This window comes from Epinephelus moara, chromosome 14 (assembly GCF_006386435.1).
Source record: "Epinephelus moara isolate mb chromosome 14, YSFRI_EMoa_1.0, whole genome shotgun sequence".
Lineage (NCBI taxonomy): Eukaryota > Metazoa > Chordata > Actinopteri > Perciformes > Serranidae > Epinephelus > Epinephelus moara.
In genome coordinates, this window is record NC_065519.1 from 40,660,713 (window position 1) to 40,674,362 (window position 13,650).

At 36.4% G+C, this 13,650-nt stretch overlaps 1 protein-coding gene across 2 annotated transcripts in view; it reads left to right on the plus strand.

Annotated features, from left to right (window-relative positions):
- LOC126400965 (coiled-coil domain-containing protein 85C-A-like) overlaps positions 1 to 7,383 on the plus strand; it is a 62,529-nt gene extending 55,146 nt beyond the window's left edge. For both annotated transcript variants that reach the window (XM_050061987.1, XM_050061986.1), the window contains one exon: positions 2,272 to 7,383. In XM_050061987.1, the coding sequence (XP_049917944.1) occupies positions 2,272 to 2,361 (90 nt within the window). In that variant the 3' untranslated portion in view covers positions 2,362 to 7,383. The remainder of the gene's footprint in view (positions 1 to 2,271) is intronic.
- Positions 7,384 to 13,650: the final 6,267 nt, after the last annotated feature.

Sequence of the window (13,650 nt, forward strand, 5' to 3'; positions counted from 1 at the left end):
TTTAAGTTAGAAAAAATAAATAAATAAAAAAAGTCTATGTATTTTTAATGTCTATGAGTACTTCATTGCAGTGATGTGATGCTCACACTGAGACAAATATTAAAACCCAAGACTCCATGTTTTTTATGGCTGCTCAACTAAAACAAATGGAAATATTCACTTTCCCAAAAATTCAGCCTGGCGTCTTTAGAAAAGTTTGGATCTTTCTAGAATTCAAAGTGAAGTTCTCTGGGTTTGATTAAAGTCTGCCCACACAAAATGTGTTTCTGGATGGTCTTTATTGTGCTGTATGGGAAATTTGGCCTGCAGTATCAAAAAGATTTGCAATGCAACCCAAAAGTATGTTATAAACAAGGATTGAGCCAACTACAGCATATGCCACCATATGAATTTTTATTTTTTTTTAAACATTTAATTTACAAAACAAACAAAAAATGTAGTTAAAATGGTATGTTAGTGGTTGGTTAGTGGTCACTCTCATCTTGTGATGATCTAGTGCATTCAACCACAGAGTGAAACAAAAGACACTTTAATAACACAGACACCCTCTCTCTCACTTTTACACACATACACAAATATTAATGTTGTTTTTGTCCAGCATTTACGTTCACATTGAACACTTACATTTGTTTCGTTTGGTAAATACCAGAGCAAGTGTATGAGGACAAATAAACTTCAAGTTAAAAGATATGGCTGCCATTATTCTAAATGTTTGTCTTTGTCAAAAAAAATCCATGAAAAGACAAACATTAACAATGTGTTGGTCCATCTCTCAATACTTTCTGACTTCCTGTCTGTTGCTGTCACCTCCAAGCCCATTGGTTTCTACTGGAGATGTGTATCTTAATAGGAATACTTCACACATCAGATTATCATTTGCATATCAGTTACTCACCCTGTGTTACGTTGAATTTGTAAGGAAGTCTTTGTTTTTCTTGCATGCTTGTGGTGAACAAAGAATCCAAAAACTAAGAAAATTCTTTATAAACTAAAAGGGCTCCGTTTTTAACAACAGCAAAACTATGTCAAAATGTCCATTTATAAACTCTCACATAACTCGTACAGTATAATCCCTAATCTCATTTATTCAGTCGATGCTCAGTACTTCCCAGAGAGACAGCCCTTTCTGATGGGGAACTGAATGGAAAGTGAAACTACACGATGCTCTCCTCAAAACCAGACTCCATTGACAAAAACAGTAGTTTTACCTCACTGAACACAGGAGCTGTTGGTCCACTGCTGACTCAATCAGCTTCTTTGTGTTATGTTGTGACTCTGGAGTTCCAAAGGGTCAGTTTGGGTCACCAAATGATGATGTTTTGCTGTTGTCAGACGCACACCCCTATGACTTCAATTCAACAAGTATTTTCTCCGCTTTTGGATTCTTCTTTCACAGTGAGTCATGTGAGAAAAATAAATTTGTCTTTATGAATTCAACGTAACAGTGGGGTGAACAACTGATATACAAATGGTCATTTTGTGGGTGAGCTATCTGGTGAAAAAGATTGAACTCATGATGTAATCTATAATTTACTGATCTGCAGCTTGCGCAGCATCTTCCTTTCTGACACGGCCACCAAAGAATCAAGGTCCAACCCAAAAACAGATTCAGATTCTTCTAATAATACATGTATATGCTTATTTCCACTATAGCCCTAATGTCCTCTAATCCTCACTTATTCCTGTAGGATAAATTTAATTCATCCCAATGGTTTTTTTTCTTCTTTGCCAAAGATGAATAGTATACAAAGTGAAGTAAATTAAGATTTACATAGTATTATGTAGATATATATTATCTATACATCTATATTGTATAATAGAAATATGTATTCTTCTGGAACAGGGGAGATAAAAAATACAAATGACAGTCCAATACATGGGTGAAAGTGCATGGATGGAAGAAAGACAGGGAAAAAAACAAAGCCAGTTTACAATGCAAAACTTTACAAAAGATACATCAGTGTTACAATGTTACAAATCACAGGCACAGGAGTGTGAATGGGGGGAACATCCTATGTATTGTATCAGCGGATGCTACACAATGCATGTTAGCAGATATGATACACACAGCAGTGGACTGAGTTTGAGGTATATGGTGTAAACCTTCTGCAGTGTTGCAGTTGTTGGGTGCATATTGTTGTCCTGTTTTATAACACATTTATGGGTGCCACTTTCTGCCATAAAGTGTTCGCTGTGACGGACTCTCTGAGGGTTGTCACACTGTCATTTACTCTGATGTTACCATCTGACACTGTTGTTTCTCCCTCTCAGGTGGTTTGGAGAAAGCTGGGTGACGCTGCTGGATCCAAGCCTTCCATCCGACAGCAGCTTTCAGGCAACCACTTTAAAGGCCCTTTATAGTTGTCAGTGAAGTGAAGCCACCAGTGGTCCCAACACCCCTACACTGCTACTTTGGATTGGAAGCTTTTCAGCACAGTGTTTTGTCTCTTGGCTGCCAAACTACAGCCTCCTTAGCTTGAACCAAACTGAGTCATAATGGATATTCAACTCAGTACCAGGACACACTTAAATGGCAACACTGAAAGACTGGCAACCTGGGTTACAGACATGGACTGTATGGAGCCTTTAAAGCCTTCAGCTTCTTGGAGGCGGAAAATCCAAATGTGAGAATTGTGACCGAGGTCTGGTTGTAACTCAAACTCAAGTGGCAATCACCATGGCTTAGTGTGATAGGCTGAGACATCGGCCAATCAGACAAACACAACAGAAACTCTCCCTTTAAGCCTTAATATCTCCAAAATGGCTCAATAATGTGCAAGATGACAGCATTGATATGGGATATATATAAATTAGTGTAGGAAAATGTTGCTCTGTGTTTGAAGAGAGATGTTGGATGTTTTCCAAATTGACTTCAAAGTTTCAAGTGCTTACTGAACGCTCAAGGCATGTCTTAGCTTCTCCACTTAGCTGTGGTGGCTCCTACAGAGAAAAAAAAGCACCAAATAGCAGTCCCTCCAGAAAATCGCGATCTTGCAATCACAATAATTAACGCAAATTCAACAAAAGTCCACAATATTTGCAGGGGCTTGCAATTTTTCAAAAGTCCAGTGATTTTTCTGCGTTTTTCTGCATTTTCAGTAATCAGACGCGTCATCAAATGCACTAATGGCATTGCAGTATGGAGAAACGCTTTGTATTGACATAAGAGTTTGCACTGTTTAAATGCTTACAATAGGCCTATGTGTTGAATTTATTAAAATGTTATGTTTACAGAAGATGTTGCTTACATGTTGTTTTACAGTCACATTGTCTGGTTTGAGAGCTACAATATTCACTCAAGCATTATTGGAGTATTGAAACTAATTAAATAAAACTGAAGAAGAGAACTATAAAAACATTTGCAGCTATTTTTGTAATATTCAGTATGATTATTATAGCAAGTGATTACATGGCTTATTTTTTGGAGGTAGTCATTTAAAAAAAATCACATTTTTTCTCCTTCTCCATTTGCCGCAATTTCCCACAAAAAATCACATAAAAATGCCGCAACTTTTATCACATTTTTTGACAAAATTTGCTGCAAATTCAAGGTTCTTTTGCCGCGAGATCCTGGAGGGACTGAAATAGCAGTGCTTTGTACTGGAGGAGTGCACTCCAATAGCCACGCGTTCACACAGCCACCCATCAGCTCTGTAGGAACCTCTGTTTATGTCTTGATGAACAAAAGGAAGCTATGTATCTCAATAGTTCATGCACTTTTATTCTGTTTGGACTTATTGATCGTGTTTACAGTGTGGATGTACAGGAAGAATTCAAAAAGTCTATGAAGGACTGAGGTTAATGTGTTCATGTCAGAGCCGTGAACCACAGAAACTGTCCACCATTTGAGTCACAACTTTAAAGTTCATCTATTGATCAGCCTGTTGGAGGATCACATGCAAGTTATCTTATGAACTGAAGATGAACCAAAGTTTATCATCTTCTTTTAATGCTTATTTTTAAAACAGCATTTTTAAACACTGCTGGCTCTTGTTTCAAACCTTTTGTACATAAATATAATCAAAGTCAAGAATAGACAACTAAAAATCCCTACAAATGAAGCAATAAATAATCCTATTTTGGGGAATGCCACAAAGACACACAAGGACATAAAATGTTGATATTTTCAGGCGTTCACTGAAACAGTTAACTTTCCTTATTTTTTATACTTAAACCATAGAACACTTAAGTGTTTTTTTAAGTTTTGTCAGCAGAAGTCAGTGATCCAATGAAACACTCTTGATTCAAATTTATTTTAATTGATTCATAGAATTAGCAGATGAACAGATAAACAAACCACTGACTGTACAAATCAGCTGCAATTTTTTTAATTATGTCATGAAAACTAACAGCAGTTGTGTGTTTTGGTGGATTTGGCCGGCAGCAGCTTTACAACATGCTTGGCCTACATACTGAACACACAGGAAAACTGCTACCAGCACAGGAATTTGATCAAAGAGTGGATTTTGCACTCATTCGGAGCTGGTTTCACTTCAGACTATTGTGAGATGCTTAAGAGACTTTCTGGGTAAAATGCTTGTGCTGTTGAAATCACAGTAAGATGAGTGGGTTGATACCAACCTTGTATCTGTTTGTCAATGCAGACATAGGACCAGGATATCCTATAATCTGGGTTTTGTTCAGGGTTATTGTGCAAATCAGAGTGTGTACCATGAAGTGAGATTAGTGACTCACCAAGGTATGTTGAGTCTCAAGCAAGAGTTTTCCATGTCACGAAGGTGGATCTCATTTAACCTGGCTAGATCGCCATGGTAACTCATGCTGCATGGCTAACCTGGTCAGGACCAGTTTTGTCCTGAGTTTAGTCTCAGCTTAGTCACTAATCAGCCTCTTTTGGAAATTGCAACACTCTATAGTCAAGAGACAATCTATGAGTGATGCAGTTTCTCAGCTGAGGGAACACATCATAAATGCAAACTTGTTGAGCTGTAAGGTTACATTAGTAGCCTGAAGAAGAAAGTCTGGGTAACACAGAAAGTTGATAACCACCATTGCAATACCCGAAATCTGTGAATGGGGCTTTAGGGTTTGCCGAGCTAGCTAAGACAAAGAAAGCCTGGCTCTGTTGAACTTGCTTGGTGGTACAGCTCACTCAACCTCACTATGAGAGTAAGTCAGTGCATGCTGCACCCATCTTGATGGAGGAGGAGCAAAATGTTCCTTCTTTTTTGGTGATAAGCTAGGCAAAATGCAACCCTGGGCCCAGTTGTTAAGAAGTAATCTGATGGGATTTTGGCTAAGGGATTGGATCAAATCTTGAAAACAGATGGTTTAAAAGAAGAAAGTATTCTGAAATCAGATTAGATCACGTTATCCAGTCTTGGTTGTGATTTGTAACAAATTTTCAGTATGTGTTGTTCAAAACATTTTAGTAGGATTGGAATACCTTTGAAAAAAAGGTCCCAGTATCCTGATCCCAGTAGAAGGCTGGATTCAGGGTGGACTTCAGGAACAAAAAGTTATAAAACTTTTAAATTGGTCAAATATATATACATTTAGTTAGATTTTGCACTTGAATTGTTTGACAGTTACTATGATACAGTAGATAAATATAGATAAACATTAGACTACCTTTAATGCTTTATAGTAAAGTAAAAAAGGATGTCTCCATAAAATAGTCCCCCTATTAGCTGTCAAAATCAAACACAAAATATTTAGAGGCATAATCTCAAAGATCTCTGTTTCTGTCTACATTGTGATATGTAGTCCCAGTTTACTAGAGGACTGGTTATCTGGATATGGTAATCAAAAGTTTGGATCAGGGTGCTCCAGTTCAGTGTTGCTTTAGGTAGGGTTGCAACTAAGGTATACCATGATGTAAAAGTTGACGGTTATCATACCATGTACATTTCCTTATCCATGATATTGAAAAAAAAACTGCAAAGGGACATTGAATTTCCCTTCTATTATAGTTGTTTTCTTAGGGGAGACTTCTTACACACTTCCATTAACAAGATAGTTTAATTTTCTTTTAGGGTCATTCAGACTGATAATAACATAAATTCTGTAATACCATGATACCATGAAGCCGCAATATTTTCTGAGATGGTTATCGGACTGTGAAAATCTCATACCATTACAACTTTAATGAGCACAAATGTAAAATGGATTAGCTGATCCTGAAAAGCAAAAAACGAGATTTGACAATGGATCATTCTCATCCAGATGGACATTTTTTTGAACAACTGGGCCCAGATGTTTTTTTTTACTGGAGATTAAATGCAGTCTTGTTATTGGACTGTGAGTAAGACAGTAATGTCACAGTGTTCCTTCTATGACAAAACCATATATTAGCCTTAGGGTATGATTTTGGCTAGCTCAGTTTATAAGCTAGTCTATGACAATGTTACTTTATGTTTTAACTTTAAAAAATGATAATGATATTGTCATTTTATTTTTCTTTGATCATATGATAACTCTATCCCTACTGTGGCTCTTCTGAGTGTTCATGAAAATAGACAAGCACATTACATACATTAGCAAAACAGGTAGCTACCAGAAGCTAGCCTGGGTGTCGGACTTTTCAATATATTCAATATATACCCTTGCTTCTGTTTTGTTTTTCTGCAGGGAATCTGTAAAATACTTAATGTTTGTCCAATTTATTTAATATTTTATCCACACAACCATTTGCATAAATCCCAAACTTGGCCCATTTATTCATTATCATTCATCCCTGCAGTGCTGAGTTCCACCTACTTGGGTCATAACTTAACACTTTTGTCTCAATATTCTTTCCCAGGACAATAATACTATACACTGTACAGTGATGTATTACAATTTATGTAAGAATCATAAATGAAGTTACGTGCTTTTTGTTAATGCAACATTATTTTGATTTATAAAAATGGTGGAATTTTCTTTCAAATTATTTAAGTGGAATACATTGGTAAAAATGTTGTGTCTGACTTTGTCTTCAAAAACATAGTTTTGCTGTCCAATTTTATTTGGATAACAAAGTGTGTGCATTTATTGACACAGTAGAATCCTTCAATATTTGCAAAGTGACCATTGTTGAAAACCATCACTCCATTATACCCTATACTGCTGAAGAAGACAAAGTGATGTTTTAAAAAAAAAAATATTTTTTTATGGTGACATTCAAACGCACTGCTTAATTTGTCATGGAGTTTTGGAGTTGATGGTGATGAAATGTTTCTCTGTGGCAGTGCATTTTAGAGGAAGACCAGTGCTGTTTAAAAATACATATTTCCCATACAGTAGGTAACCATGGAGTAGCATGTCTTTATATTTTTGAATAAGCTGTATGTAGCTGAAACTGTATTTTAGCAGTGTATCATAGTGATATGAAAAAAATAAAAAGCCACTTTTAGATGATTTTGAAATAAAATAAAAGTATACTTTATTTGTAAATTTGTGTTGTCATCATTGACTTTGTTGCATTTATGTGTGAAAAAGTCACAATTTGTTGGGACACAGTGATAACTTGTCTTAGAGTTAATTTCAGTAACTGTTTTGAAATGCATTTTATATTCACACATTTATGTGATTCTACCATAAAATGACTAATAATTATTAGAATGTGATTCCTTTCATAAATTGCTCACATACCACTGAAGCGCAGCAGGAGAGCTCAGCTATTTTCAGTTACATATGAACTGGAAAAGTCTGCTGTGTGAGTGTTTATGGACAAAGAATGTGAAAGTGAAATGTAGTTTAGTTTGTATTAGACTAGACTGCCTCTTAGTGGCACACATGTAACATTACAGCAAACATTAAATGACCTGCAAACAGTAGGTGTGGCCCAATTCCACACAGCATGGTAAAAAAGTGTGGTGTTTAGAAAACAAATGTGTTATATCCCTCCATTTCAAAGTAGCTGCAGTATACTTTAACCCCCTTTTAGCATATGCACATATCTGCAATGAGGAATGAGAATGGAACCGGTTCCATGTTAGTAGAAAAGAGGTAACTGAGGCCCTTTGTATCCTCCGGAGAGATGTGAACTTTTGCTTGGTTTGCATCTTGCATCATTTCTCCTAGCTATTTGGGACTCGTAGGACCTGATGAGCATAAAAAACGAAACATTGTCAACAATAATAAAGTTCCTTAACGTGATGCTCAAACGTGATGACAATAAATTCCCAATGTCCTCAACGAACTGATGATAAATTCCTTACGTTCTAATTAACAGCATCTCTGGTGTTTCAAATATTGGTGAAATCAGTAGGCATATCAAACAACAATCGTTATTAATCATTATTAAATAAGGTTAAACCATCAAATTTGATCAGGTTTTGTACCTTGTCCACGTTTGTGTCGGTGTCAGCTGCAGACTGACTTGGCAGAGATGGCTGCCATCTTGTTTTTACGTGGAATGGTGTATTGGGGTCTTACTGCCACTAGATGACACAAAAAAGAGTCCATGAACGAGGACAACAGGCCTAAGTTAAGCAGAAAGCAGTATAAGGTCCAGAAACCAAAAATGTATTGTCCTTGTATGAGGACACGGGGTCTCGGGAGGATATTAAACACCATGCATGCAATCTATTTGAGTCCTGATGTACTGTGTAAAACACATTTTGGACTTCCTAGTAATGTAGCAAAACACCTGCAAAAACAGGTTTTATGACAGTAAGGGAGGGAAGTGATCAAATGTATGAAGACATACTGGTTCAGTCCTTCATAAAAACAGAACACTACACTGAGGATGTTTTCACTGCTTTACCTTGCCGTCTAACAGCTCTTTTATTTTGCTCCCTTTTCATTTTCTCAACTGTAAAACTTCCCATATTACTGCACCTCTGCTGCTGCACACTGTATTACTTCACAGCTCAGCTGTTTAAGTCAGTGAGAAGCTGTCCTCAAAGTAACATACGTTTTTGGCTGCCAGTACATTGTAGAGGCAAACTGAGCTGGAATAACAGAGAGCGGAGACTTTAATTGCGTGCAACTAGCCACAGCTGTGAAGATCGTTATCAGTTATCGGAATATGGTGAAATGTATATAAGATAAGATAAGATAAGATAAGATAAGATAAGATAAGATAAGATAGTCTTTATTGTCATTGTACAGACACCTATACAACGGAATTGTGCTTGCTACATCTATAAGGTGCATTAGAGTAAACACAGAGTAACATAAAAAAAAACAAAGCAAGGGGAGCACACACACACATCATTCAGAGAGTATAAACAATTATTTAGATTGTCTGGAAGTGAGATATTGCACTTGTTATACTAGCTAAGTATTGCACTGTATCGACAGTTCTGCAGCATATGGTCTGCAGCAGGGCTGGGCATCACCGCTGATTTCCCGAATTGACTCAATTTCGATTCACAAGGTTGATTCGATTTGGGATATTTCAGTTACAATACTATAATGCTAAAATGTGAAAGAGATTCTCAGAGAGCTAATACTGTAAATTTCACAAGGAATTATTGAAAAAAAAAAAGAATAAATTCACAACAGGAATAAAACTGAATATTTTATAACTAAATAATGTTTCTACAGCAGCAATAATAATATTAAAACAGCAAAGTCACAATATCAATATCTCACTGGAAACAAATCTAAAATACCAATGAAATAAATTATATTCCTGACATCACAATACTGAGTGAAGTTTAGAAAGAAGAAGAAGCAGCGCAGACATCAGTCAGTATCAGTCCTCTCTGTTCTTTCCTCCGCTGCTGAAGAGATTCACTGACCGCAGGTAACATTACTGTGGCCCATTTACAATTGCCGAGATTAACGGGGTTAAAACTTCACACATCCGTGGGAAAAGCATATATTAAAAGATCAGTCTCGGATTTTATAAAGCGATATTGGGTCACATACAGTCTATGGGTCATTCAAATGAAGATAGATCTAAATTGGATGAATCGATTATTTTGAACCAGCCCTAGTGAGCAGGGCTTTTATTTGTTTAAACAGCCCTGCAAAAAAAACACATACAATGTTTGAAATACTGATATTTACAAAAGTAAAGTTTCCTTTATGTCTGATCTCACCACAGCGCTTTCTGACCCAAACAGCTGAGCTGCAGAGTGGCAGAGGATTAATACAGGAAGTTCTGAACTGTAGTGCCACATGAAAGGGTTGTCTGATGGTAGGGTGAAACAGTGAAAAATTTTATTATAGCGTTCACTTAGACTGATACTGATGTTTTTTTAGGTGGGCCACAATACAAAGTGTTTTGATATTAACCCCCATCCACAGCAATGTAATGCTGAGCTTTCCTGTTGGGACTCCTGCCTGCTATTCCAAACTAGGGGCGTGCCAACCGTTATCTAAGCCACGTTTTCACCAAGCAGTTCAGTTCAGCTCAGTTCAGTTCAGTTTGGTACACATTTTACTAAACCTCTAGTAAGTTGAGACCAGCTTGTGATGATGAACATAAGAAAGCTGATGAACTGTGTAAAGATGGAGAACACATGCAATTATTTGCCAACCTCTCAGATGAGTCTTTGCCTATGGAAACTTTGTCCGTGATTCAGAAACACTGTGCACCAGAGTAACCAGTGAAGCTGTGTCACTGACGGCTGCATTACCTGATCTTACTCACTAGGTGACATCACATCACCATCAAATGGAATCTGGACAGAGAACACGGGTCCTGTACATGATATCAACAGTGAGATTTAATGCATTATGCATCAATATCTGGGTGTTGATGTCTGTGGTGTTACTCAGTAAATAGCGGACCCTTTTTTTCTATATTTCAAACAGATTCTGGCAGTTTGTCCAAACTCTTTCACCACACTCCAATGTACTGTAGGTATATTACAGTCACATTAACAGATCCAGTAATGGTTCATATACTTACAAATGTATTAATCTTTATTAACTGAAGTGATTGCCCCTGTATTCAATAACATAAGAACTAAAAATCTGTCAAATTCAGTTTAGAGACTGTATGGAAATTATTAGGGGTGTCAAAAGAAGAAGGGTTTGGTAATATTTCCTTTTGCTGAAGGGAGGCTAATCTGACTTTACTTGGATGAGTGAGGGAAGGTCCCACATTTTCATTGGACTGGCTTCCTTTGCAGGATTAAGTCTTTAGTTTAGTTTATTCATTTGCACATACATGTATAGAAAAGAAATTAAGACTCAACATTGTGCATGATACCTCCCCTATTAAATGACAACAATCACTCATGAAAAGAAAAACATAAAAACAAAGGTTGCATAAATGAATAAGAGTTTCAGACTTAGCAGTGATACGAAATTGTTAGAAATGTACAATTTACAAAACAAAAAGTATTTACAATCTGAAAGCGTTAGGAAATTAGGAAATCAAATTTTCTTTTTGAATAATGATATTGTAGATGTTGATTGTCAAGATGGAAGTAGGTTGTTCCAAAGAGATGTTCCTCTGTATTTTTGTGAATATTTATTAAAGGAAGTCTGACAATATGAAAGATAAAGGTCCTTGTGGAACATGAGTGAATGAGGAAGGCTTAAATAAGTTCTGTAAAACGTGAGACAAGTCGTGAGTAAGATGAACATATTTAATACACAAGTCTATATGTTCATGTTCACATTAAAAGCATATGTGTATATGTTCACATTAAAAGTGATAAAAGTAGTTTTTATTTCTAAAGAGAGAAGCAGATGATTTGCATTTTTAGCAAAGCTAGTCACTCTCAAACATTTATTTTTAATTAGAAGAATCTTATTGAGGTAAGTGGGACATGTGGCAGCCCAAGCAGTATCACAATACATAATGAAGGTAAATTACAGCACTGATTGACCAGCGAACAAACTCTACTTGAGATACACAAAAAACAAACAAACAAAGGAAAAGAAAATAGTGATATGGAAAAAGGAGGCTAATCATTTTCTGTTTATGTATTAGCTGTATCAGGGCTGTAATTTTGCAAATTTTGTGCAATTTAACGGGGAATAGATATAGAATAGATCACAACAGTGGGTCAGGGGAAAAGAATGCAGGATAATGGCACATCAAAGGGCATAGTGTGGGCTACCGCCAAAGGCGTAGGCTTCTTTTCAACATGGGGGACATATGAAGTGGGGAGTCTAGGGTTATCCCTAAGGAAATTTTGAGTGTCAGACTCTTCACTTCCTGCATTTGGGTAAAATTTCATGCATCAATTCAAAGGAAAGGAAAGCTCAGAATTAAGGTTGAATTTCAGCAAATTTCAGATATCGGATTAGATCAAATCTTGAAAATAGGTTGCTCAAAAGGAGAAAGGAATTTTGAAATCAGGTTAGGTCATGTAATCCAGTCAATTAAGCCTTTCAGTACAGTAAAGTAAAAAAAAAAAAAAAAAATCAAAAATGTTTTCTCCATAAAGTAATCTCCCAAATAGCTGTCAAAATCAAACAAATTGTTTAAAGTTTTAATTTCAAAGATCTCAGTGTCTTTCTCTTCTGCAGTACCTACGGCAATAAGTGGTAATTGCATTGTGTATGTTGGCAGACTGCCTACATATTTATACCTAGTCCCATTTAGAAAGCTGGGCCCACTTATCTTTCTAAATGGGACCAGTAACCCCAGTAACCTGACTGGATTTCATATTGGTTCACATCATGAAAATGGGTTGTTCAGAAGTCAAAATTAGATTGTGAAATCATATGAGATTATGTAATCCAATTTTGGTTTTGATCTAGATCAAACCTTCAGTTTGTTTTGTTTAAAACATTTTGGTGGGATTAAAATACATTTGATCCAAAAAATCAGGACTATCCTGATCCCAGCAGAAGGCTGGATTCATGTGGATTTCAGGAACAAAATGTGATAAAACCTTTAATTTGGTTAAATATATATGCATTTAGTTATGTTTTAGACATGATTTGTTTGACAGTTACAGTGATAAAGTAGACATTAGACTACCTATTATGCCTTTCAAGTACAGTAAATTTAAAAAAGGTATTTTTGTCCCCATGCAATAATCAGTCTTTTGGACAAAGCACATTTGTTTCATCTACATTCACATGGTGTTGTCTGTTTTCTTATATTGAGCCAATGGACCTTTGAAGTGTTCTTTTTGTTAGTTAACATTTCTTGGTGCAACCTATTTTGCAGAACATTTTGAACAGGTTATGCTTTTAAAAGTAATGGGGACAAAACTGTCCATTTGAAAAGTGGTGGGGACATATCCTCAGCGTCCCAAATGTAAATAACACCTACGTGAAGTACCCAGCTCTCTGCAGTCAAGTCCAAGTCTAGGGACGGGATCAAAGAAAAATGTAATAATGCTGGGAAGGGCATTGCTTTTCTTATAAAGTGGCAACATATGTATACCCATACATATTTTATATATTACACATATAAGTTTCCTTGAAGTTTAATCCAGTTTGTCTGTCTGCACCACAGAAAAGTGTACCGTCTATAATAGGCAAAGTGATGAAAGATGATTAGCATTGAATTACCCAAGATGGCCTGAAGTTGCTGAAGTTATGGATTAAAGTGCACAGTGAAGGCTTTTAAAGTAAGCAATGAGTCAGACTCATAAAATGGTAACAGCATTGTTTACTTTGCAGAAAGCAGGTGTAAGGGGGTTAAATGCGGTCCTTAAACCACAGCCGTGAGCTTGTAGTTTCCACTATAACAATTATTATTAAACTCTTATCTAACACCCCCTTCCTTGTCCACATGCTCCTTCGGCTCCACTGCCTATTAATTTACAATGTGTATGCACA